The 27,470-nt window shown below is 42.6% G+C and overlaps 1 protein-coding gene across 5 annotated transcripts; it reads left to right on the top strand.

Moving 5' to 3' along the window:
* Positions 1 to 1,767: 1,767 nt before the first annotated feature.
* On the top strand, positions 1,768 to 25,599 carry SPRYD7 (SPRY domain containing 7). 5 transcript variants are annotated; one of them, XM_063650882.1, is made up of 6 exons: positions 2,067 to 2,397; positions 8,363 to 8,455; positions 9,025 to 9,141; positions 12,056 to 12,222; positions 18,184 to 18,286; positions 22,424 to 24,661. In XM_063650882.1, the coding sequence occupies exons 1-6, from the start codon at positions 2,292 to 2,294 to the stop codon at positions 22,504 to 22,506; spliced, it is 669 nt and encodes a 222-aa protein (XP_063506952.1). In that variant the 5' UTR covers positions 2,067 to 2,291; the 3' UTR covers positions 22,507 to 24,661. The 5 variants fall into 5 exon arrangements, with proteins under 5 accessions (XP_054302707.1, XP_063506954.1, XP_063506952.1 ...); XM_054446731.2 differs by lacking the exon at positions 22,424 to 24,661 and adding an exon at positions 24,671 to 25,599 and having other exon boundaries at positions 2,076 to 2,397; XM_054446732.2 differs by lacking the exons at positions 8,363 to 8,455; positions 22,424 to 24,661 and adding an exon at positions 24,671 to 25,599 and having other exon boundaries at positions 1,768 to 2,397.
* Positions 25,600 to 27,470: the final 1,871 nt, after the last annotated feature.

The following is a 27,470-nucleotide window of genomic DNA, read 5'->3' as shown; positions in this document are numbered from 1 at the left end:
CTGTACCTCACTGCTGATTTCTGTACGTCACTTCCCTCTTTTTGTCTAAAAATTTGTTCTGACCACGAGGCATCCCTGGAGTCTCTCTGAATCTGCTGTGATTCTGGGGCCTGCCCAGTCATTCACTGCTCAGTTTAACTCCTTTAAATTTAGTTCAGCTGAAGTTTTTCTTTTAACAGGAGTCAGACTGGTAAGCCTTGAGTCCTACCTGTTTATCTCCTGCTCACCTGAAGTTGTAAAGTTTAGTACCTCTAGGCCTATTTCTTCACCTATAAAATGGGGACAATACTGACCTTGAAATCTTGAAATAATTCAACTAGATATATATATATATGAACGGTAGAAAAATTTTGTCTCTCCAATATTCTGTTAAAATTCTCACCCCCTGCCCCACCCCCAGCACTTCCCGTGGGGTAAAAAAAAAAAAAAAAAAAAAATCAAAGCACTTAATTCCCAGCATAACGATGAAGGTTTGTCGTAAAAGAAAATTTCTTGTGTGAAATGATTACCAAGAAAGTACTGCATACGCAATGGGGGAAAAGACCAACCCTCAATCAGTTTAATAATCACCTTGGTTATTAAATTCTATGGTAACTTAATTTCAACGTACAAAACTTTCCCTTAGTATTGTAATGAAAACACCATTTGTATAGACAATAAAGAGAACCAGGAACCTGAAAAATTCCCCTCATTGCAGAGATAGAAATCCTCCTTAAAAAACATTTGTAACTCGGGTCACTAAAAGTTACGTGTGGGAACTCATTATTTAAGTAGTGGGCATTTTATGTCCAGTTTCCCAGGACTTGATGATCCATCCCTAGGGAAGCCTTCAGGATGAAAGTGATCTGGGAACAGAGGTTTCATTCTAGGTTAATTCTAGAGGTCGTCCCAGACATTTCCAGATGCCAAGCGGTATCTTACTTTTTTTTTTTTTTTTTTTTGGAGACAGAGTCTCTGTTGCCCAGGCTGGAGCGCAGTGGCGCGATCTAGGGTCACTGTAACCTCCGCCTCCGGGGTTTAAGCGATTCTTGTGCCACAACCTCCTGAGTGGCTGGGATTACAGGCGTGTACCACCGCACCCGGCTAATTTTTGTATTTTTAGTAGAGACGGGGTTTCACCATGTTGGCCATCCTGGTCTTGAACTCCTGACCTCAGGTGATTCGCCCACCTCGGCCTCCCAAAGTGCTGGGATTACAGGCGTGAGCCACCGCACCCGGCCTGAAAGATGTAAAATCTACCACGGAAGGATGATCTAAGTGGGGAAGGAGATGACAGGTGACAGCCTCCCGTGTGGAAGCAGGAAGGAGCGGACGGTAGGAGTCGAAGGCTTCCCTCGGGACCCAGCAGACTTCCCGCAGCCTCCTGGGTTCCCGTCACATTCCTCGGAACCCTCGGTACACCAGACAGGGGAACTTGGAAGAGGCAGGTCAAGAATCGCCCCCGACCCCGCCCCAGCGGTCTGCTCCCAGGGCGGCCTCCCGCGCGCCCCGGACCGCGCAGCCCGATGGGCCAGGTAGGGCGCGTCTCTGCACGGAAAATGCACTAGGGCCCGCGTGAGCCCCAGTGCACATCCACAGTGCAGTCACTAACAGGCATTACTCCTGGGGCCTACGTGAGTCTATTTAGCATGTGAGGGAAACCAGCCACGGCAGGGAGACGGGGGCTCTCCGTGGTGGCAAAGCCTGCTCAACCTGGGCCCGCGGAGGGAAACCTCGGAAATCATTTCCATTAGCTCCCCTTCCCTCAAACTAATTCGCTTCTGTCAATCCGTCCCTAGAAATAATGTCGAGGCCGGGACCAAGGGGTGCTGCGTTTTAAAAATTCTGCATAGGAAAACCCCTGAGAGTACTGAAGGACAGACAGCCCCACTCACCTGTCAGCGCTGGGGGCGTGCGCGAAACCGCCCAAGGAGGAAAACCAGCTGGTGCGCAGGCGCACGCCGTCCCACATCCGCAGGCCCGCCACGCCACGCCACGCCCTCTGCCACGCCCCCTACCACGCCCTCTGCCACGCCTCCGCACGCCACTAGCCCCACCCGTCTCCCCGGCCCAGCCCGGGCGCTCGCCCAGTCCGGTCCCTGCCCGGCCCCTTGATTCTCCGCGTCTTCCTCGCAGGCCAGCCTAGACTCAGCCTGCATTGCGCCCTCCCGACCTAGGGTGTCGCTGTACCAGGCTCCGAGCTCCACACAGACAAGTCCAGAGCTCGGGCGGGGGCAGGAGACGGAGCTGAGCGGCGGGGGGCGGTGTCGCCTTGGTCTAGGGACGGCGGCGAAGTCGGTGGTCCCTGCGCGATGGCCACCTCGGTGTTGTGCTGCCTGCGGTGCTGCAGAGACGGCGGGACTGGCCACATCCCTCTGAAGGAGATGCCGGCCGTGCAGCTGGACACGCAGCACATGGGTAAGGGCCTTCCGTTCCCCAGACCCAACGGCTCACGGGGGCCGGGCGCGGCGGGCAGGGGGACCTGCAGGGTCAGAGGGTCCCCACGCTGCCCCGCCGCGCCGGCGACGCTGCCCCGACACCATTTTGTCTCGCAGATCTCTCCAGAAGCCGGCGGACTCCACCTGGGCCCGGTTCTGTGTTCAAGGCTGCGCAGCCCTCTCTGTGTCTGTCATCGCGAGTGGGCGTGTGGACCTCCCATTTTCTCAGGAATCTCGGAGGCTTCCTCCGGAGATGTCACACGTCCTCAGGCGAGGGGGCGGAGAGTGCCCTTCTGGCGCGCCCCAATCAAAACCTACACATTTTCAGAATGCTTCTAGGTCCGGTCTTGCTCCTCCTCCTGCCCTGACTGTCGGTCCCGTCTCTTGAGCCCCATCATTTATAGGTTGAATCCTATATTATTGGAAGTAATTTTCCTCTCACCTCCTAAAGTCGAAACAAGGCAGACTGCAGAAGTCTGAAGTCGCACCTCAGGTCAGAACTTGCCATTTCAACTAAAACCTCCCATTGCCCGACTCCTTAGTCATTGTGAGAGGTACTGTAATTTCATCTGACAGGCCTCTTCCCAACAGGTCAAACTGTTGCAAAATAAAATAGCACTTTGCTCCTTTGCATCTTGCTTTATCCTTTTAATTCCAAATCCATATAATTTATCTAACATTCTTCCTCTCCCATCATAGCTTCTTTCACCACCTTATTATTTCTGTTCTTAGACTTTTCCCAGTTAGTTTCATGCTTCTGGAATGTGGTTCTAGAAGGAGAGATTTCCCAATATAATTATTTCAGTTAGAGTACTGTCTTTTTGTGGATTATTTTATTCTAACTGTACTTCTGCACTTTTGATTTTTTACACATTTCTGATGGTTTAAAGGACAGTGCATTGAAATAAAAAGGCATTTCTTAATATTTATGATAAAACTCTCTCGCCCAGTTTCCTTATAATTCTGGAAACACTCTGCCCACTATATTTTTGTATAACACATACTAAATGTGATAATTATATAATCAGCTTGTACGTGTGTATTTACTTTAAATTCTTAGATCTCCCAAATGTAGTACAGAACCTTAATACATAAGTAATCTTTAAATTCTTTTTTATCCATCATCATTTATAGACGATGGAGTTCAAATCCTATAGTTTTCCTCAGAAAATATTTCCATTTCAGTTACTCATTTACTGAAGTGATATTTATTAAGCAACTATCAGGTGGCAGGCATTGTTATAAGTGCTGAGAATATAGTGAAGGACAACCATACATAGTTCCTGGAACTCATGATCAACTGCAGCACTTCTTCCTATCTTTACTGTTAGACTCTTGAATTACTGCAGTCTGCTCTTTGGAGCATTCCTTTTCTCTGGCATCTGTTTCCTCTAGGAAGAGCTAGTCAGATATACTCATTCCACTATGTTTTATTTCTCCAAAGCTGTCCAGCAACTGTCAGCTACTAATTGGATGAAATAGAGTAATGTCATCTCCAAATTTTCTAACTGCATGGAAGTTTTTTTTTTTGAGACGGAGTTTCACTATTGTTGCTCAGGCTGGAGTGCTGTGGTGCAATGTCGGCTCACTGCAACCTCCGCCTCCCGGGTTCAAGCGATTCTCCTGCCTCAGCCTCTTGAGTAGCTGGGATTACAGGCGCCCACCACCATGCCCGGCTAATTTTTGTATTTTTAGTACAGACAGGGTTTCACCATGTTGGTCAGGCTGGTCTCGAACTGACCTCGTGATCTGCCTGCTTCAGCCTCCCAAAGTGCTGGGATTACAGGCATGAGCCACCACTCCCGGCCAGGAAGTTTTTTCTTAGCCTATCTTTCTATAAACTTAAATTATTCAATCACAGAGGAGCCTGATTTGAGAACCTGAATAAAATGAAAGAAAAGGGTTGTTGAGTTAGAAGAACATGTTTCAAGCATGAATTGATCTTGACTTGAAAATAGAAACACATAGATTTGGTTGTGTGAAAGATTATTATATTAAATAACCTAAAAAATGTGATTTTTTTTCAATAAAATTGTCTGTATACTTCAAGTGATTATCTCTCAGGGTTGTCACTTATTTTAGTGATGTTGTATTACTTAAAACCACTTTGGAATTCCTCTTTCGGAATTTTCTATGGCATAATTTTTGTAAGTATTATCATTGATGCCATATCTTTGGCTTTTAATTGTGAATTGACATTTTAGAAACAAGTGACTTCCAAGGTAGCTACTTTGAAAGGGATACCGCTCATTTGGAAATTTATGTTTCTTAAAACATCTTCTGTGGCTTTATGTTTATGTGGCATTCTGACTGTACTCAAATTTGCCTTGACTGTCTAAGCAGCACCAATCATTAAAAGTACAGATTCTAAAACCATCTGTGTACTTAAGAGAAATGGGATAAGCTTAAAATGATTCCCTAATGATTCGTAAACACCCTGAATATTCTTTTTTTTTTTTTTTTTTGAGAGGGAATCTCGCTCTGTCGTCCAGGCTGGAGTGCAGTGGCCCAATCTCAGCTCACTGCAACCTCCGCCTCCTGGGTTCAATTAATTCTCCTGTCTCAGCCTCCTGAATAGCTGGGACTACAGGCACCCATCACCATGCCTGGCTAATTTTTGTATTTTTAGTAGAGATGGGGGTTTCACCATGTTGGCCAGGCTGGTCTTGAACTCCTGACCTCAAGTAATCTGCCTGCCTCAGCCTCCCAAAGAGCTGGGATTACAGGTGTTAGCCACCTCTCCTGGCCAAGAGTGTTTTATCCCATTGTGCTCTGCAAAAGTCCTGAGATGCTGATTGTAGTTGATGAGGTCATGTAGCAGTTCTTGACTCAGTTACTGTGGCCAAGAAATGTGGAGGACACTGATTGCCTTAACCTAGATCAAATGTTGTACACCTGAAGCAGAGATTGAGTCAGCTTTCTTGGAACTGTTTTGATCTCCAGAGGGAAGTCTGTCAGGAAAGGGAGAACAGATACTGCATATCCACTACAAAGTGCTTAGCACAGCATATTAATTCATCCTTTATCAGTTATTTGATGAGCAGCTGCTCAATGCCAAGCACTGCATGGTCTTTGCCATCAAGGAGGATGCTCTCCAGTTGAAACTTCTGGAGGTATATGGAGTAGCCAGATGCAAATTATAAAGGCACTTTCCCAGAATTTGGGAGTTAACTTTTTTAATTAAAAAAAAAAAGGATGCTAATGAATTTTTAGTAATCATACAATAGGATCTCAGTTTTGCCTTGTTTAAGGGAGAGCATCTCTTAACCAGTTTAGAATTGTGTTAGAATCTGAAAATTTTGCATTTCTCTTATGTATTTGTCCCAAATAATTTTGTTTAACTGTTAATTCAACCTTTTGTTACTATGACCTAATTTTATTTAACCCCTTCCGGAAGAGTCCCATACAGTTCTAATATTCAGATCTGCTTGGCTGGTACAGTTATTGCCAGCAAAGTGGTGGTAGTGGCCACAAGTATTGGGAGTTATAGGCATTGATGCATGGGCTATTTCTTACATATTAGAATTATGTAATTCTGTGTATTCTTACATGTTAGAATTATGTATATTCTCTGATAGACGTTTTCCTAAATCAAATTGGTACTAGGATCACATCAGGAGACAGTGTCTCTCTTTCTCACTCTCATCTATAGATGTCATTTCATCTAAAATAAAAATTTTCCACGAGAATAAAGTGCATGTAAGAATGTTAAAACCTTGTTTACATATATGCAATGTGATTGAAGTAGCTATCTTAATAAACATTTTAAGATCCTAAAGTTAGCAGTTTGTCACTGTCAGGTATTTCAACACAGATGTGTGTTCTTTTTCTTTTTTTTTTTTTTTTTTTTTTAAATTTATGAAGTATTTATTGATGATTCTTGGGTGTTTCTCGGAGAGGGGGATATGGGAGGGTCATAGGATAATAGTGGAGAGAAGGTCAGGAGATAAACACATGAACAAAGGTCTCTGGTTTTCCTAGGCAGAGGACCCTGCGGCCTTCTGCAGTGTTTGTGCCCCTGGGTACTGGAGATTAGGGAGTGGTGATGACTCTTAAAGAGCATGCTGCCTTCAAGCATCTGTTTAACAAAGTACATCTTGCACCGCCCTTAATCCATTTAACCCTGAGTTGACACAGCATATGTTTCAGAGAGCATGGGGCTGGGGGAAAGGCCATAGATCAACAGCATCCCAAGGCAGAGGAATTTCTCCTAGTCAGAACAAAATGGAATCTCCTATGCCTACCCCTTTCTACACAGACACAGCAACAATCTGATCTCTCCTTCCTTTCCCCACACTTCCCCCCCCCCTTCCTTTCAACAAAACCGCCATCGTCCTCATGGCCGGCTCCCGATGGTCGCTGTCTCTTCGGAGCTGTTGGGTACACCTCCCAGACAGGGCGGCCGGGCAGAGGCGCTCCTCGCTTCCCAGACGGGGCCGCCCGGGCAGAGGCGCTCCTCACTTCCCAGACGGGGCCGCCCGGGCAGAGGCGCTCCTCTCCTCCCAGACGGGGCGGCCGGGCAGAGGCGCTCCTCGCTTCCCAGACGGGGCCGCCCGGGCAGAGGCGCTCCTCGCTTCCCAGACGGGGCCGCCCGGGCAGAGGCGCTCCTCGCTTCCCAGACCGGGCCGCCCGGGCAGAGGCGCTCCTCACTTCCTCCCAGACCGGGTGGCAGCCGGGCAGAGGCGCTCCTCACCTCCCAGATGGGGCGGCCGGGCAGAGGCGCTCCTCACTTCCCAGAGGGGGCGGCCGGGCAGAGGCGCTCCTCACTTCCCAGACGGGGCGGCCGGGCAGAGGCGCTCCTCACTTCCCAGACTGGGCGGCCGGGCAGAGGCGCTCCTCACTTCCCAGACTGGGCGGCCGGGCAGAGGCGCTCCTCACCTCCTAGACGGGGTGGCCAGGCAGAGGCGCTCCTCACTTCCCAGACGGTGTGGCGGCTGGGCAGAGGCGCTCCTCCCTTCCCAGATGGGGCAGCCAGGCAGAGGCGCTCCTCACTTCCTCCCAGACGGGGTGGCGGCCAGGCAGAGGCGCTCCTCACTTCCCAGAGGGGGCGGCCGGGCAGAGGTGCTCCTCACTTCCTCCCAGACGGGGTGGTGGCTGGGCAGAGGCACTCCTCACCTCCCAGACGGGGCGGCCGGGCAGAGGTGCTCCTCATCTCCCAGACGGGGCGGCCGGGCAGAGGTGCTCCTCACTTCCCCCCAGACGGGGTGACGGCCGGGCAGAGGCACTCCTCACCTCCCAGACGGGGCGGCCAGACAGAGGCGCTCCTCACTTCCCATACGGGGTGGCAGCCGGGCAGAGGCGCTCCTCACTTCCCAGATGGGGCAGCTGGGCAGAGGTGCTCCTCACTTCCTCCCAGACGGGGTGGCGGCCAGGCAGAGGCGCTCCTCACTTCCCAGACTGGGCGGCCGGGCAGAGGCGCTCCTCACCTCCTAGACGGGGTGGCCAGGCAGAGGCGCTCCTCACTTCCCAGACGGTGTGTTCTTTTTCATATTCCCTGTACTCTTCAGTTCTTACATGACTAATGCACAAGTATAGTAGCTTGTATTTAGTAGGCATTCAGGTGGCTTTTAGTAAATTGTTTTAATTCATTTGAATAGAATTGAAAACTACCAATTTACTAAAGTCTCTTGTGTTTATGTTTTGGTTTAAATTAAGAAATTTATGAAATCATCAAATTGGTTTCCTGGCTAAAAATTAAAGGAGTTAGTCTATTTCTACCTTAAAAGTGTTTTAAACGTTCAATATAATTCAGAGTTATTACAGTTTACTTGAAACTGCTTAATTAATACTTACTTCTCTCGCCCAGGCTAGAGTGCAGTGGTGCAATCTCAGTTCACTGCAACCTCTGCCTCCCAGGCTCAAGTGATCCTCCCACCTCAGCCTCCCAAGTAGCTGGGACTAAAGGCTTGTGCCACCACACCGACTAATTTTTGTATTTTTTGTAGAGATGGGGTTTTGCAAGGTTGCCCAGGCTGGTCTTGACTTCCTGCACTCAAGCAGTCTGCCCACCTCAGCCTTCCAAAGTGCTGGGATTACAGGTATGAACCACTGTACCCAGCGTGCTTAATTAAAACTTATACATACAAATGAATATTACTTATAAATGTTCTCTTAGGAAAAAATAGTGAATTAAATATTTAAAATAATTCATCTATATTTCAAAGTACTTACAGTGTCCCTATTTTTTGCGGACTGAGTTAGAACTGAACAAATTAATCCTGATTGTTGGATTGAAAATAGAAAACTTGGCCGGTCATGGTGGTTCACGCCTGTAATCCCAGAACTTTGGGAGGCCAAGGTGGGCGGATCACGAAGTCAGGAATTCAAGACCAGCCTGACCAATATGGTGAAACCCCCATCTCTACTAAAAATATAAAAATTTAGCCAGGTGTGGTGGTACACACCTGTAGTCCCAGCTACTCGGGAGGCTGAGGCAGGAGAATTGCTTGAACCCAGGAGGCGGAGGTTGCAGTGAGCCAAGATCGCGCCACTGCACTCCAGCCTGGGTAACAGGGTAACAGAGCAAGACTCCGTCTCAAAAAAAAAAAAAAAAAAGAAACGAAAAGAAAATATAAAACTTTACATAGTGTCTGCATCTTTTGTTTAGGAACAGATGTTGTTATTGTAAAGAATGGAAGAAGAATATGTGGAACAGGAGGTTGTTTAGCCAGCGCACCTTTACATCAAAACAAAAGCTATTTTGAATTCAAAATCCAGTCCACAGGTTGGTATAATGGTACTTTACTATTAAAAGTCCTAATTGTTCTAAATATTAAGAGTAATTTGTAACACATAAAAAAGATTCAGAAGGTAATATAAAAGCACCAAACTCTTAGAAGATCTGGGTCTTCCACCTCTTATTGTGTGATCCTGGGTAAATTAGTTAATTTACTTAAATTAGGTTCAGTTTTCTCATCTATAAAATGGGTATTACAGGAACTGCCCTTTCTGCCTCACAGGAACTCTATGTATGAAAGTGTTTTAAGACAAGACATGCTGGATAAATATAAGGCACTAGTATTTTTAAATGGGATCCAGATGAACCCTCTTGTTTGGTCAAGCATATAAGGTCAAACATATAAGCAGCATATACTCTTGCTATTTATTTTAGGATTAAAGTCAATCTGTTGATTCTGAGTTTTTCTTTTTTTTTTCTTTTTTGAGATGGAGTCTTGCTCTGTCTCCCAGGCTGGAGTGCAGTGGCGCGATCTTGGCTCACTGCAACCTCCGCCTCCCGGGTTCAAGCAATTCTCCTGCCTCAGCCTGTTGAGTAGGTGGGATTACAGGCACGCAGCACCACGCCCGGCTAATTTTTATATTTTCAGTAGAGCAGAGGTTTCACCATGTTGGTCAGGCTGATCTCAAACTCCTGATCTCGTGATCTGCCCTCGTCGGCCTCCCAAAGTGTTGGGATTACAGGCGTGAGCCAGAGTTTTTCTCTTGACTCAGTTATTAAGATACCCTGATTCAGTGTTTTGAAGCAGTCATCAAATTCAGAATTCAGATAGAAGTCAGCAGTCTATATTTCTCTTTTTAAAATTTATGGAGTTTCTTGAACTGTAAAGCAATTCTACGTGATTATAATAGGTTAGTTAACTGTACCTGTATTGTATATGGGAAAACTTTTAAAATAAAAGCTTTATTGTAAAGTGGTTGGGCATAGTGGCTCACACCTGTAATCCCAACACTTTGGGAGGCCGAGGCGGGCAGATCACCTGAGGTCAGGAGTTCAAGACCAGCCTCGCCAACATGGTGAAACCCCATCTCTACTAAAGATACAAAAATCATCCAGGCATTGTGGTGGGCACCTGTAGTCCCAGTTACTCGGGAGGCTAAGGCAGGAGAATTGCCTGAACCCGGAAGACGGAGGCTGCAGTGAGCTGAGATTGTGCCACTGCACTGCAGCCTGGGCAACAGAGTGAGACTCCGTCTCAAAAAAAAAAGTGGCTGGGTGTGGTGGCTCATGCCTGTAATCCAGCACTCTGGGAGGCCGAGGGGGTGGATCACGAGGCCAGGCATTTGAGACCAGCCTGGCCAACATAGTGAAACCCCGTTTCTACTAAAAGTACAAAAAATTAGTCAGGCGTGGTGGTGGGCGCCTGTAATCCCAGCTACTCGGGAGGCTGAGGCAGGAGAATCGCTTGAACCCAGGAGGCAGAGGTTACAGTGAGCTGAGATCGTGCCACTGCACTCCAGCCTGGGCAACAGTACAAGACTCTGTCTCAAAAAAACAAAAACAAAACGAGCTTTATTGTAAATAAACTTCTAGTGAAATACTGCACCAGTAAAATGGGTAGAGAATAGGAAAATGAGAGTGGAGTAAATGAATCTTACTATTACTTGACTAGCCTTGAATGATATGAAATTTCCCCCTAGGGCTTATTTTCTAAATTAGTTTTACTTATTTATTTACTTATAGATGGGGTCTTGCTCTGTCACCCAGGCTGGAGTGCAGTGGCATGATTATAGCTCAGTGCAGCCTTGAGCTTCCTAGGCTCAAGCAGTACTCCTGCCGCAGACTTCCCAGTAGCTGAGACTACAGGCTCAAGCCACCGTGCCTAGCTCTAAATTAGTTTTAAATAATGATTTTCAATGGGGCATGGTGGCTTACACCTGTAATTCCAGCGCTTTGGGAGGCTGAGGCAGGAGGATTGCTCAAGGCCAGGAATTGGAGACCAGCCTGGGCAACATAGCACAACCCCATCTCTACAAAGGAAAGAAAAATTAGCTGGGTGTGTTGGCTTAAAATACTGGGTAAGAAAATGATTTTACACCTTATTGTTAATTTCTCCTCTCCATGATATTGCTTATGGTATATATTGTTTGTCACTCATTGTAGATGTAAAAACTGAAGACAGTATATTCCCACTTTTCAAAGGGAGAGCTTGAAATTGAACTCCAGGCCATTTAAATTCAATGTGTAGCTTTTTAAAAAATCTTTTTGAGATAATAATAATGATGATGATGACAGCTAGCATTTTCTGAATACTTATTGTGTGCTTTACTTTCTCATGTTGTGGAGTACTTACACTGTTCCAAGTGCTTTACTTGGATTATCTTCTTGTATCTTTTCATAACCTTGCGAGGTGAGGTTAGAATCCTCAGATAACAGATAAGGGAACAAAGAGAAGTTAGGTAATTTGCACAAGATGATGTAGCAGAGTCAAGATTTAATCTTCATTTGCACAATTCCAGGGCCCACTCTCTTATCTCCTAGGCTGCACTACATCTGTGGAGAACATAGCATAGTTTGCAAACTACTTTTATTTTATTTTATTTATTGAGACAGGGTCTGGCTTTGTCACTCAGGCTGGAGTGCAGTGGAATGATCACGGATCACTGCAACCTCAACTTCCCTGGCTCAAACAATCCTCCCACCTCAGCCTCCTGAGTAGCTGGGGTTACAGGCACATGCTCCCATGCCCAACTAATTTTTGTATTTTTTGTAGAGACAGGGTTTGGGCATGTTGCCCAGGCTGGTGCAAACTACTTTTAAAAGAAGATTTTTTAAAAAGAGTAATAGAAAACAATTTAGTGATAATACAATACTTCCTTTAAAAAGTTTATACTCCCTTTTAAAATAACTCTATGGTTGTAGTCTTCGGATTTTGAGGGCATTTAAACTATTATATTTTTAGGAATCTGGGGTATTGGTGTTGCAACTCAGAAGGTTAACTTGAATCAGATTCCTCTTGGCCGAGATGTGCACAGTCTGGTGATGAGAAATGATGGAGCCCTTTACCACAACAATGAAGAGAAAAATAGGCTGCCAGCAAACAGTCTTCCACAGGAAGGAGATGTGGTGGTGAGTTCCCTCGTGGAGTTGCTTTCCACTGTAAATGACTAAACTTGAACTGCTTTTAGTATCTACAGCTTTGTCTGGGAGTTTGTGGTTTGAATTCCAAAGCAGTGGGATTGGATCTAATGAGACGGTGCATTTTCCAGGAGAGCACTTGGTGTAGATGTTGCGCCCTACTCAACTGCCCCCTCCTTTTTAGAGCTGCCACTGGCCGGGAAAATCAGCGTGAACCCTTATTTCTACTCTAGAGAATTAATGGCAGGCTGTCTGCTGATCACACATTCCTGTTTTTCTCACATTAGAGAAAACTTGGCCCACAATTCTAAAAGTTTGCTGAAGCTTATATTAGAAAATACTAGTTATTTTTAAGGCTGAATATCTCTTAGGGAAAATGTTCACATTTATTTCTTGTTGTTGTTGTTGTTGTTGTTTTCTTAGAGTCTCGCTCTGTCACCTAGGCTATAGTGCAGTGGCATGATCTTGGCTCACTGCAACCTCTGCCGCCCGGGTTCAAGCTATTCTCCTGCCTCAGCCTCCCGAGTAGCTGAGATTACAGGCACACACCACCATGCCTGGCTGATTTTTTTGTATTCTTAGTAGAGACGGGGTTTTGCCATGTTGGCCAGGCTGATCTTGAACTCCTGACCTCAAGTGATCCACCTGTCTCGGCCTCCCAAAGTGCTGGGATTACAGGCATGAGCCACTGTGCCTAGCCACACATTTATTTCTTAATTTGTTATGAAATTCTGTTAGAGAATTACAGCATTTTATCAGAAATGTTCATCTTCATTAAACTTAACCTAATTAAACTCTTCAGAGAACAGAACTCAAAATCCTAAAGCTTGATTGTAGAAAAGTTTTTTTTTAGAAAGCAGAGGATAGTAAAAGTTACACGTTATTAAGATTTTTCTGTTTTTACTCCTAACTGGCTATATTTAACTCTTTACAAAGCTAGCACATTGAAAATGTAATCCAAAGATTTCTTTCTGTCTTTTCCAGATACTTCCTCCCACACTGCATTATCCAAAACCCTCCCTATCCAGAGGTCAGGCTATTGATTGAGAACAGAGTCCTAGAGTCTCCTTCAGCCGAGGTGCCCTTGTACACCGAACCTTGGGTTCTCAATTCTGATATCAAGTTGAAAGGAATCCATGAATAATAAGAGAAAGTTTCTAATAAGATGAAAAGATAAGAGAAATCCAGGTTAATTAATTATGAAAAGGTACAGTATTTTAGGAAGAATTAAGAAAGTTGTGGAAATTAAGATTTTTAATTATGGCCTGATCTTTCTTCTCTTTTTTGCAATTTAAAAAATATGAACAACTGTAAGTTTTTAATTGTTAGAAGTTTTTTTTCTAGAATTGACTAAAGAAAAAAAAGGAGATGAAAGGCATAAGCCATTAAAAAAATCTGCTTTTTCCCATGCTTTTTGAATAGTTGGTTCTGTATTTGTAGATCATTGCCAGATGCCCATAATATGGAACATCCTTATTCAAATGGTGATTTCTTGAAAGAGAATCTTGAAGTCAAGTTGATGCTGTCAACCTGTTTACCCAAAAAGATGAAATTCAAACATAAGAAGGGATAATCAGTAACAAATGTTTTTCTTTGTTGATGAACTGAAACTTCTACCTGCCTTCCTATCTCATTTCATTCATTGTAATGTCTGATAGCACAATGTGACAGACTGAAGAATGCCACTTTTAGTCTGTCAGTGTTGTTAAATTAGACTTCGAGTTTTCATATGAGCTCATTCTCATAAAAGGAGAACTAAAGCTATGAAGTACATGCAGAGCCAAGAAAAGAAAAACATTACCCTGCCATTTTAACTAGTTCAAACACTGGAGAACAAATTTTACCAAATTGTTAACAGTGGCATGGAATAAGTAGAATGGATTATAAGACAGGAAAAGCATTCTCCTGTGTTTAGAATTTAAGTCATGTACCATTCTCTGAGGAGAAATCAAGAAAAATAAGCTGTGAACATCTAACCAAATGATTATATGATTATATTCATATGATAATCACCCAGTACAGCATGGCCTGCTACAGAACTAGAAAGACATACATGAAACAGTTTATGCTCACTTTCTCCTTTTTTTTTTTTTTTTTTTTTGAGACGGCGACTCGCTCTGTCGCCCAGGCTGGAGTGCAGTGGTGCTATCTTGGCTCACTGCAAGCTACACCTCCTGGGTTCATGCCATACTCCTGCCTCAGCCTCCTGAGTAGCTGGGACTACAGGCTCCCACCACCACGACTGGCTAATTTTTTTCATTTTTTACTAGAGACTGGTTTTCACTATGTTAGCCAGGATGGTCTCCAACTCCTGACCTCATGATCTGCCTGCTTCAGCCTCCCAAAGTGCTGGGATTACAGGCGTGAGCCACCGTGCCCGGCCTACTTTCTCCTTATACATATAATTCTGAAAAGTACAAATTTCATTCTAACATGCATTTATCAGTTTAATTTTAGAGAAGTCTTATAAGCATTCTATGTAATAATAACAATAACGAACACTTCTAAGCATTTATTTATTTATTTATTTATTTGTTTATTGAGATGGAGTCTCACTCTGTTGCCCAGGCTGGATTGCAGTGGTGCCATCTCGGCTCACTGCAACCTCCACCTCCTGGATTCAAGCGATTCTCCCGTCTCAGCCTCTCTAGCAGCTGGGACTACAGGTGCGTGCCACCATGCCTGGCTAGTTTTTGTATTTTTTAGTAGAGACGGGGTTTCACCATGTTGGACAGGCTGGTCTCGAACTCCTGACCTCATGATCCGCCCACCTTGGCCTCCCAAAGTGCTGGGATTACAGGCATGAGCCACCGTGCCCAGACCTAAGCATTTATTATGGGCACTGTTCTAAGTGCCCGGCAAGGATTAAATTGTTTAATGCTCATAATGACCCTTTGAAATAGGTATTATTATTATTATTATTATTTTTTTTTTGAGACGGAGTTTTGTTCTTGTTGCCCAGGCTGAAGTGCAATGATGCAGTCTCGGCTTACTGCAACCTTCACCTCCTGGGTTCAAGCGGTTCTCCTGCCTCAGCCTCCTGAGTAGCTACAATTACAGGCGCCTGCCACCATTCCCAGCTAATTTTTTTGTGTTTTTAGTAGAGACAGGGTTTCGCCATGTTGGCCAGGCTGGTCTGGAACTCCTGACCTCAAGTGACCTACCCACCTCGGCCTCCCAAAGTGCTGAGATTATAGGTGTGAGCCACCGTGCCCGTACGGTAGTAGTATTATTATCCCCATTTTACAGATTAAGAGAAGTTAAGTGACTTCTTATGTGAGTTAATTACAAGACTATATATCTCAGCCAGATACTATGGCTCATGCCTGTAATCCTAGCACTTTGAGAGGCCAAGGCAGAAGGATCCCTTGAGCTCAGGAATTTGAGACCAGCCTGGGAAACATAGTGAGACCCCATCTCTACAAACAAACAAACAAACAAACAAATAAATAAATAAATAAAATTTAAAAAGAAAATTAGCCGGGCATAGTGGCATGCCCCTGTAGTTCTAGCTACTTGGAAGGCTGAGGTGGGAGAACTGCTTCAGCCCGGGAGATAAAGGCGGCAGTGAGCCATGATCCTGCCGCTGCACTCCACCCAGCCTGGGCCACAGAGCAAGACCTTGTCTCAAAAACAAAAACAAAAACCAAGATCATACCTGAAGCAGTCTAATTTCAGAATCTGTTCACTAACCTGCACACAATTATTAATAAAGACATAGAACACACAGTATATTTTGCTATCATTTTGGCAGAATCAAACCCAGTTTCTTCATCATAGAATAGATTAGGTTAGAAAATACTTGAACTGGCCCATCAGAGTGGCACACACCTGCAATCCCAGCACTTTGGGAGGCTGAGGCGGGTGTATCACACTGAGCCAAGATCGCGCGACTGCACTCCAGCCTGGGCGACAGAGTGAGACCCAGTCTCAAAAAAAAAAAAAAGGAAAGAAAATACTTGAACTAAACTATACTGAGGGTGGGACTTCTCACATCTTTCCTCACTTCTTTGGTACTGGGACTTTGCTACTGCAGGCTTGGGTTTAAAACTTGCTTGTTTGAGGCTGGACACAGTGGCTCACGCCTGTAATCTCCGCACTTTGGGAGGCCGAGGCGGGCAGATCATTTGAGGTCAGGAGTTCAAGACCAGCCTGGCCAACATGGTGAAACCCCATCTCTACTAAAAATACAAAAATTAGCCAGGCATGGTGGCAGGCGCCTGTAATCCCAGCTACGGGGGAGGCTAAGGCAGGAGAATCTCCTGAACCCGGGAAGCAGAGGTTGCAGTGAGCCAAGATCATGCCATTGCACTACAGCCCGGGTGACAGAACGAGACGCTGTCTCAAAAAAAAAAAAAAAAAAAAACTTGTTTGTTTGCAATCGGCCACTGGGGGATGAAAGTGCCTGGATTACAACCTCACTGATCTGAACTGCTAGATTTCTGGTAGTCCCATAATGGGAGTAACATACTTTCTTTTTTATGTAATTAAGTTTTTGTTTTTTAAAATGAAAACAGACTTTTTCATTAGAAAAGCGAATCCCAGCCATCAGTTAGCTTTATTACTATTATCTAAAGACACAAACTAAAGCGAAACAAAGGCAATCTATGTACTGTTTATCTTTCTCAATATTCCTTAATTATTAATAATTGTTTAAGTTAACCCTGGCTTTGCTAAGAATTGAGAATCTCTCATACCACTTACCACATTAGCTTCTCTGGGCTTTTGCTGTCTTGCTTGTAAAGAGAAAGAATTAAGACTAAGATGATCTATAAAATGTTTTTTTACCTCTAAAAAGCTTTTAACTTGATAGAATGTGTCCACAGTCAGAAATCCTGAAATCCTTGAGGTCGTTTGCTTCTTGGTCTATGATGACTTCTCTATTGAAAGATCTCTGCTGTCTTTCAAGGGAAAAATTTCTTTTTGTTATCAGTTAGTAGCTATTGTATAAAGTTTTAAAGAGAGATATGGTGATTAAGAGCAAGTGTTGAAAGAGAGGCATGGTGATTTAGAGAGAGGTATTGTGATTAAGAGCAAGTATTCTGAAACCATACTGTATGGATTTAAATCACAGCTTTTCCACTTCCTAGCTGTGCAACCTTAGGTAAATTACTTAATCTTTCTGTGCTTTAGCTACCTCATCTGTAAAATGGGGATAGTAATACTGTCTTGTTGTGAGGATTAAATGAGTAAATATGAACTGCCTAGAATAGTAGCACTATTGGTATATAACATGGGCTAAGTCTTTTCTAGCCTTGTAACAATAATTATTATCACTAATTGTGATTTTTTTCCATCAATAGTGTATGGAGTAATTTTATTACATTGTTTTTTAAATCATTTGAGCTATTATTTTTCTGTTTTTTAACTTGAAACTAATTACCAATTTTATTCAGTTGTAAACACCAGCTTTTCCTTGATAATACACTTGACACATTTGAAACCAGGGTAAGGAGATGTAGAAATGTGTTATTTCTTCCTGGAAATAAATTGTATAGAGACGTTTCTTCATAATTTGAAAACAGTGACAGGTAGTAAGTCCTGACAGTGAAAAAAACCTCATTGTTTTTCCTTCTTTAGATCAAATTCTGTAGAGAAAGAGCAGCGTTTTCTGTATGAGTGTAAAAGGTTTCTCAGTTCATGGTATGTAGTACTTATATTATCTTAGCATTCAAAATATAAAATCCAGATTATACAAATATAATTCTAGAATTTAAACTGTTGGCTTTGTTTTACCTCTAATATGGACTCTTGGGATGTTACCTGACTTTATCCCCCCTCATAATCACTACTAATTTTTTTAGCTCAGTTCAAGTAGCATTCTACCAAATTGTCAACCCTTAATGAAAATTGTTGTCAGCCTATGCTTAGCTTTTTGTGTTTCCATACTTCCCAGTCAATGCTTTCTGATGGCTCAGCTTTTATGGAACATTTCTGTTTTTTCCCTCCTAGGGTATTACTTATGACCATGTCGAATTAAATGTATACTTGAATGGAAAAAACATGCATTGTCCAGCATCAGGAATACGAGGGACAGTGTATCCAGTTGTTTATGGTAAGCTAAAATATTTCTAATGTATTATTACATATATATTAACTTTTGTTTGGTGTGTGTATCAGTCTGTTTTCATGCTGCTATAAAGACATACCCAAGACTGGGTAATTTATAAAGGAAAGAGGTTTAATTGACTCACAGTTCCACAGAGCTGGGGAGGCCTCAGGAAACTTACGATCATGGCGGAAGGGGAAGCAAACACATCCTTCTTCACATGGCAATAGGAAGGAGAAGATTGAGCGAAGTTGGGGAAAGCCCCTTACGAAACCATCAGATCTTGTGAGAACTCACTCACTTTTACAAGAACAGCATGAGCGTAACCACCCCCATGATTCAATTACCTCCCACTGGGTCCCTCCACAACACATGGGGATAATGGGAACTATAATTCAAGATGAGATTTGGGTGGGGACACAGCCAAACCATATTAGCGTGTATGTTACTTTTATAGCTATCATCTAGAAATCTGGACACATTTTTAATAAGGACCTTTTTATTTTATTTGTTTATTTATTGTTTGAAACAGAGTGTCACTCTGTCACCCAGGCTGGAGTGCAGTGGCATGATCTCGGCTCACTGCAACCTCCGCCTCCTGGGTTCAAGCGATTCTCCTGCCTCAGCCTCCTGAGTAACTGGGATTACAGGTGCCTGCCACCACGCCTGGCTACTTTTTGTATTTTTAGTAGAGATGGGGTTTCACCATGTTGGCCAGGCTGGTCTTGAACTCCTGACCTCAGATGATCCACCCGCCTCAGCCTCCCAAAGTGCTGGGATTACAGGCATAAGTCACCGCGCCCAGCCATAAGGACCTTTTTATATGGAATGCAGTCAGTAGTATATTACAATCCCACTTTGCAGGATTAAGGATAGTTTCTGTTCCCCATGTATTAAAATAAACTTGCTAAATACAATGATTATACTTAAATATGCAATAACTGTACTCTCTTTTTCAGCATGTAGTTTTATGTTTTAGAAAGTTTCAAAAAGCTTTACTGAATTTAGAAAACTTTTTCTGCAAGTTATTGGGAATGATTTCATGACCAGGAAACATAATTATAAATAATATTTTGGAATTAGAGATGGGAATTTTATGTAGACTGCACATTAATAACCTTTACAAAATTCCCTAAATGTTAACGCTCTTCTGAGGGAAATAGTAACTTAGAATAGTTTCATACTGATTGTTTTGCTTTGATAGTCGCATATGTTTAAGTGCTATTATTTCTATACAAGTATATCCCTCCAAGACTTGGGCTACTTAAGAGATGACTCTATACCACTTAATTACTTTAATTTTTTGGTTTTTTGTTTTGTTTTGTTTTGTTCTGTTTTGTTTTGCAACAGAGTCTTGCTGTGTCCCCCAGGCTGGAGTGCAGTGGCCCGATCACAGCTCACTGCAGCCTCAAACTCCTGGGTTCAAGCAATCCTCCCACCTCAGCCACCCCAGTAGCTGGGACTACAAGTGTGCACCGCTATTGGGATTACAGGCATGAACCACCGCATCCGGCCTACCTTAATTTTTATTATAGAAAATTCCAAACATGTACAGAAGTAAAAAGAATAGTATAATAAACCCTCATATACCCATCAGCCAGCTTCAAACAATTATCAACTTGTAACCAATCGGGTTTCATCTACACCCCCCCACCCCCAATGCTGCTATTGTTCTTCACTTACCCTCCTTGGGTTATTTTGAGGCAAATGCCAGATAATATATAATTTTATTCATAAATGTTTTATTTGTATCTCGAAAAAAAAGGTCTCTCTCTCTCTTTTTTTTTTTAGAAAAACATAACCACAATGTCTTTATCAATCCATTCTGCTTTATTTTTTATACTATCAACTTTTTTTTTTTTTTTTTTTTTGAGACAGAGTCTTACTCTGTCGCCCAGACTGGAGTGCAGTGTTGTGGTCTTGGCTCACTGCTGCCTCTGCCTCCTGGGTTCAAGCTATTCTCGTGCCTCAGCCTCCAGAGTAGCTGGGATTACAGGTGTGTATCACCACACCCAGCTAACTTTTGGGGTTTTTTTGTATTGTTTTGTTTTGTTTTTTTTGAGACAGAGTCTTGTTCCATCGCCAGACTGGAGTGCAGTGGCGTGATCTTGGCTCACTGAAACCTCCACCTCCCAGGTTCAAGCAATTCTTCTGCCTCAGCCTCCTAAGTAGATGGGACTACAGGCGCGCACCACCACACCCAGCTAATTTTTGTATTTTTAGTAGAGATGGGGTTTCACCATGTTGGCCAGGATGGTCTTGATCTCTTGACCTTGTGTTCTGCCTTCCTCGGCCTTCCAAAGTGCTGGGATTATAGGTGTGAGCACCTGGCCACCTTTTGTATTTTTACTAGAGACAGGGTTTCACCATGTTGGCCAGGCTGATCGCGAACTCCTGAGCTCAAGTGATCTGCCCACCTCGGCCTCCCAAAGTGCTGAGATTATAGGCATGAGCCACCGTGTCCAGCCTATTATTTTGTATTATCAACTTTAAATAAACAGGTATATGATTTTTCTGCCTGTAGTTTTAGTAAGTCTAAAAATATTTTCTCATTTAAGTCCTTAAATTTGGGTTATAATAAGAACTAATTAGGACTGGCGCGGTGGCTCACGCCTATAATCCCAACACTTTGGGAGGCTGAAGCCGGTGGATCACTTGATGTCAGGAGTTTGAGACCAGCCTGGCCAACATGGTGAAACCCCATCTCTACTAAAAATACAAAAAATTAGCCAGACATGGTAGCGCACTCCTGTAATCCCAGTTACATGGGAGGCTGAGACAGGAAAATCGCTTGAACCCGGGAGATGGAGGTTGCAGTGAGCCGAGATCATGCCATTGCACTCCAGCCTGGGCAAAAGAGCAAGACCTCGTCTCCACAAAAAAAAAAAAAAAAAAAAAAAAAGAAGAAAGAAAAATAACTAATTTGGCCAGGCACGGTGGCTCATGCCTGTAATCCCAGCAGTTTGGGAGGCCAAGACAGGTGGGTCACTTGAGGTCTGGAGTTCAAGACTAGCCTGGCCAACATGGTGAAACCGTGCATGGTGGCACGCACCTGTAATCACAACTACTCGGGAGGATGAGGCGGAGAATCACTTGAACCCAGGAGGCAGAGGTTGCAGTGAGCCGAGATCACACCACTGTGCTCCAGCCTGGGTGACAGAGCAAGACTCCATCTCAAAAAAAAAACAACAACAACAAAAAAAGAACTAATTAAATTTTTTGTAGTTTACTATAAACTCAGCACTGGTGCAATGACTCATGCCTGTAATCCCAGCACTTTGGGAGGCTGAGGTAAAAGGGTTGCTCGAGTCCAGGAGTTGAAGACCAGCCTTGAGCAACATAGTGAGAACACGTCTCGACAAAAAATTTTAAAATTATCCAGGTGTGGTTGTGCGTGCCTGTAGTCCCAGCTACTTGGGAGGCTGAGCTGAGAGGATCGCTTGAGCCGGGGAGATCAAGTCTCCTGTGAGCAGTGATCGTGCCACTGCACTCCAGCCTTGGCACCAGAGTAAGACCCTGTCTCAAAAGCAAAATAAAAGTAAAATAATAAAATAAAAATAGCAGTATCAATGATGACAAACTGGGATGTCAGAATTATACAATAACAAATATAAATAATAATATGATAATGGCCAAAGCTTGTGATTACCTTTTAGTTTAAGGTTTTCATTAGCCTTCTTTTCTCCTAAAATTACTTTTCAGTCATTTTACCTTCTGTGTCCTTGCATGTAAGTGTGTGTTTTAAAACTCAATTTAGTGTTGCATATTGGGTAAGCCTAAAAGCAATTCCTTTATTTACTTGAGTAAATAGAAATTTAGCTTGATATTTGAAATAGGTTAACCTGAGAAATAAAATAAATATCAGTAGAGTGACAGTTATACAAGTTAACTGTAGCAAATAAGTTTAATGCTCTAAACTGTTTCTTTTATTCAGCATTATTTGTAATGTACTAAGGTTATAGATACTAAATTGTATTTCATAAATTGAACTCATAAATCAGTCCAATGAAACCAAGTATTTTAATAGCCCGATCCTGTCAAAGATAAACATAAAACTTAGATCCCTTTACCCTTTTGTCTTCCATCCCGAATCCTTGATCAATCCAATCATTCATTTTGTCTCTTCTTACACTCAACCTATAGAAAGAAAAAGACTGCATAACACTGAAGAAGTGTGGTTACAAAGTTATGACTTCCTGGCTGGGCGCAGTGGCTCACGCCTGTAATCCCAGCACTTTGGGAGGCCGAGGCAGGCGGATCACGAGGTCAGGAGATCGAGACCATCCTGGCTAATAGGGTGAAACCCCATCTCTACTAAAAATACAAAAAATTAGCTGGGCGTGGTGGCGGGTGCCTGTGGTCCCAGCTACTCGGGAGGCTGAGGCAGGAGAATAGCATGAACCCGGGAGGCAGAGCTTGCAGTGAGCCGAGATCGTGCCACTGCACTCCAGCCTGGGTGACAGAGCGAGACTCTGTCTCAAAAAAAAAAAAACAAGGTTATGACTTCTAGCCTCATCTGAGCTCTCAATAATTTTCAGCAATTCTTTGTGCATGTCTATGCATTCTGTGCTTCTTGCATTCTCTATTCATCCTCTGAAAATGCCTTGCCTTCTACCTTACAAAAAAAACAGGCAATCACAAGTGAACTCCAGCTTCCCTCTCTTCAAGTCCAATCCTGCCTTCTTTCCATCTCATCTCAGAAGTGGTACTCTGCATGTTGCAAACACTCTATCTGTAGTCTGGGTTCCAAACTCCCCAACTCTGGAACGTCACTTTGTCAGTTATTTCATCGATATCTCATGTCATGGGCCTCCCTCTTCAGTGCTTATAAACATTCTAAGTCCCATCCCAGACGCCCTTCTTTGGGCATGCATCCCTCACTAGTCCTGTGTTTCCCCTTCCCTGGATGGCCACATTTCTTCTAGAATAACCTATATCTGCCATCTTTATTGTTTTTCTTTCTTTTTTTTTTTTTAACATTTAGGTTCGGGGGTACATGTGAAGGTTTGTTACACAGGTAAACTGGTGTCATGGGGGGGTTTGTTGTATAGATTACTTGACTAGCTCAGGGGTAGAGCATTTGACACCTTTATTATTGTTTGTTTGTTCTGCAACCCAGTCCAGCTGCCATTACACCACTCATTGAAACCACCCTTGCTAAAATCACTGGTGACTTCATGAATGTCAAATCCAGTATTTACATTTTTTTCTGCATTTATGCTGAAATATAAAGTATATAGTAATGTGCATTAAACTTATATGTGCAATTTAACAAATAGCTATCAAGTGAACACTCACATTATTACCACTTAGATCAAGAAATAGAACATTTTCTTGGCCCAGATGCAGCCCGCACCACAGCTGCATTCCTCACCCAGGGGGAGTAATCACTATTGGATGGCAGTGCTAGTTGTTTACTTGCTTTGCTTTACGGTCATGTTTTGTTTTGTCATCACCAGGGCCAAGGTAATGAACATATTCACCACCCCAAAGGTTTCCTTCTGCCTCTTATATCCTACTCACTTCTCCCTACCCCAGCCCCAACCAAACAACCACTGATTTGCTTTCTGTCACTACAGATTAGCCCATATTTTCTAGAGTATTATATTAACAAAATAATATGGTCTTTTCTTTTGGTCTGGCTTCTTTCACTCAGCACAATTATTTGAAGATTCATTTATGCTATAGCATGTATCAATAATTCATCAGTTTTTATTGCTGAGAAGTGTAGCATTGTGTGGATATATCACAATTTCTTAGGGTTGTTTCCAGTGTGGGGCTATTACAAATAAAGCTATTGTGAACATTTGAAAATATGTCTTTGGATATACACATTCATTTCTCTTGAGTAAATACTGGTAAAAACATTTAGAAGCTGAGTAAGGCCTGCAGTCTAGTTCACAGTAGTGTACCAATGTCAGTTTCCTGGTTTGGATGTTGAGCTGTAGTCATGTAAGATGTTACCACTGGGGCAAACTGGACAAAGGGTGCACTGGACTCTTAACATTTTTGCAACTTCCTGTGAATCTATACTTTTTCAAAGTTAAACATTTTTTTAAACAGTAATGTATCTTAATTATATAAAATTGAGAAAATGCAGATAAGCAAATAAGAAAAAAATTACCCATATTCACATCCTCTTGAGAGAATTACTAATAATATTTTTGTATATATCCTTCCAATGTTTTTGACAGATAGATTTTGATTTTTGTTGTGGCTGTTTTTACCCATAGGATTATGTTTTGTAACAGGGACAGCAGATATATTTATTCTTCTTACCTATTAATATTGTAGTATTATGGAGACAGTTTATTTTATTTTATAATTATGTATTCATTGAAATTAAAGTATTTGCTTCTAATTTATTTTCTTTCTTTTTGTATCCTTTAGTTGATGACAGTGCAATTTTGGATTGCCAGTTCAGTGAGTTTTATCATATGCCTCCACCTGGTTTTGAAAAAATATTATTTGAACAGCAGATCTTCTGAATGTATTTGTTTTTAAAACTTGTATTTCTGCACTGTTAAAAAGTGTTCATCATTTAATAAAACTTTACCTGGCCTATAGATGAAAATATATTCTTAAAAATATGCTTGTTGATGCTAAGGAACCAGTGTATTCAGTATACCACCCTGAAGTTGTGATTTAAAATACTTTATGTTTTGTGAAATGAAAATAAGCATTTGGGCAGTTTATTTAATTCTTATTTAAATAAATAGAATTATGGGTTTAATTAACAGTATAACATGACTATATATACATATATATATTTAAAGGGGATTCTTTCTTACATAATATATTTGTTTTGATAGAGATGTGGAGTTGGGTGGGTGTTTTTGTCACTCTGAAGTTTAGACCTCATTAAATATTTGAGGTCTACAGCTGGATAATTTTGCCACTTAGTGTCCTTTTTTATATACAATATAACAAAGTGAGAGAAATTTATATTATTGGCAATTTCATTTTTGGCAATCTATTTCTGTATCATGTACCACTTTTCTTAAAACTTAAATTGCTTATTTTGTTGTGTAATGTCATTGCTTTTGATTTGCTTTGTGAAAGGAGATAAACGTTTCAGTAATTGTCGAGCATTTTGTTGCCTCAGGCTGTGTTACCTCAATTTCAGAGTAAGTAGTGGTTGATTAGTAATGTAGTATATACTGGCAGACATCTAGAATAGTATGATGCTTTACTTTTAAATGAGGTTATTCTTTTAAGGACTTTTATTTGTATGTTTTCTGTAAGGAATAATAAAATAATTGTAATTAAGGAATATACCATACTATATTAAACACATTCTTCCTATTTTGTTAGTTATACACTAAGTTCACATCACCTGTGATTATTTCAGTTCAGTGATAAGTGAATCCTCTTCATGACCCTGAGTCTTTGCCTGGTTCTTAAGAATCACTGTCCTTTAGTTAACGCCCTGTGACCTGAACCAATCACTCTATACATCTTTAGATACGTTGTCTGTTTTCAAATGAGCATGGCAAGGATGCATACATTTCCCTCTTTTTATCAGCTAGAAACAGTACATTGTTCAGGAAAACATGGGTGTTAGAATTAGAAAGAGATCCAAATTGTAGTTTTGCTGCTCATCCTATTTTCTCCTCTCCAAGTCTCAGATTCCCATTTATAAAAGGAGCAATCATACTGACATAAGATTCTATGATTAAATAAGGTAATACATATATAACACCTTAATAATCATAGGCACTTGCGCCAGGCGCGGTGGCTTACGCCTGTAATCCCAGCACTTTGGGAGGCTGAGGTGGGAGGATCACAAGGTCAGGAGATTGAGACCATCGTGGCTAACATGGTGAAACCCTGTCTCTACTAAAAAAATACAAAAATAGTTAGCCAGGTGTGGTGGCGGGCGCCTGTAGTTCTAGCTACTCTGGAGGCTGAGGCAGGAGAATGGCTTGAACCTGGGAGGCGGAGCTTGCAGTGAGCCGAGATTGCCCCACTGCACTCCAGCCTAGGTGACAGAGTGAGACTCTGTCTCAAAAAAAATAAAATAAAATAAAAATCATAGGCACTTAATAAGTGTAGTTTCCTGGATGGTAAAGCATCAGGGAAAGTGGTTTTCTTTCTTTTTTTTTTTCTTGTTTTTTTTTTGAGACAGAGTCTCGCCTTGTCACCCAGGCTAGAGTGCAGTGGCGCGATCTTGGCTCACTGCAACCTCTGCCTCCCAGGTTTAAACTATTCTCTTGCCTCAGCCTCCCGAGTAGCTGGGACTACAGGTGCCTGCCACCACGCCCGTGTAAGTTTTGTATTTTTAGTAGAGATGGGGTTTCACCATGTTGTCCAGGCTGGTCTCAAACTCCTGACCTCATGATCCACCTCCCTCGGCCTCCCAAAGTGCTGGGATTGTAGGCGTAAGCCACCGCACCCGGCCAGAAAGTGGTTCTCACGATGCGTCTCAGACCGGCAACATCAGCATCACTGGAACTTGTTAAAAATGGACACTCTCAGAACCCACGCCAGACCCACCAAATCAGTTTGAGAACTGCTGTTCAGTAGAGAATTATTTGCCTACTGTAAATTTTCTAAGGATTTATGATGGGCTATTTTTGACCTATAGGCTCAGAGAATACTGCAAAATCCTTTTTTATTGTTTATTCTGCAGACAAAAATGTGACAATATGCTTTGAAAACATAGATATACTTGAGTAACATTTATTTACATAAATCCCAAATTTTACCTCTGAAGGTATATGAAATTTAGCTATGTATGTATTATGCATTTTGTCTGGCTTTCTATCATGATTTTAATTTGTAAAGAATGTGCTTACTTGGGAAAGCAAATTAAAGTGACTACTGTTTGCTATCGTTATGATGTTATCTACCTCCTTTTTAAATTTTTTTAAATTTAATTTAATTTTATTTTATTTTGAGACAGAGTCTCGCTCTATCGCCAGGCTGGAGTGTAGTGGCGCAATCTCAGCTCACTGCAACCTGCGCCTCCCGGGTTCAAGCAATTCTTCTGCCTCAGCCTCCCAAGTAGCTGGGACTACAGGCGCATGCCAACACGCCTGGCTAATTTTCACACTTTTAGTAGAGACGGGGTTTCACCATGTTGGCCAGAATGGTCTCGATCTCTTGACCTCGTGATCCGCCCGCCTCAGCCCCCCAAAGTGCTGGGATTACAAGCATGAGCCACTGCGCCCGGCCTCTACCTCTCATT

This window comes from Pongo pygmaeus, chromosome 14, assembly GCF_028885625.2.
Source record: "Pongo pygmaeus isolate AG05252 chromosome 14, NHGRI_mPonPyg2-v2.0_pri, whole genome shotgun sequence".
Classification (NCBI taxonomy): domain Eukaryota; kingdom Metazoa; phylum Chordata; class Mammalia; order Primates; family Hominidae; genus Pongo; species Pongo pygmaeus.
This window is presented reverse-complemented; position numbering and strand designations above follow the sequence as displayed.

Bases quoted from the DNA above. Each gene is read 5' to 3' on its own strand.
- SPRYD7 (XM_054446731.2), top strand. From the start codon at position 2,292: ATGGCCACCTCGGTGTTGTGCTGCCTGCGGTGCTGCAGAGACGGCGGG. The intron at 2,398-8,362 runs GTAAGGGCCTTC...TATTTTTTGTAG, and splicing joins GCTGGACACGCAGCACATGG to AGATGGGGTTTTGCAAGGTT. The intron at 9,142-12,055 runs GTTGGTATAATG...TTATATTTTTAG, and splicing joins ATTCAAAATCCAGTCCACAG to GAATCTGGGGTATTGGTGTT.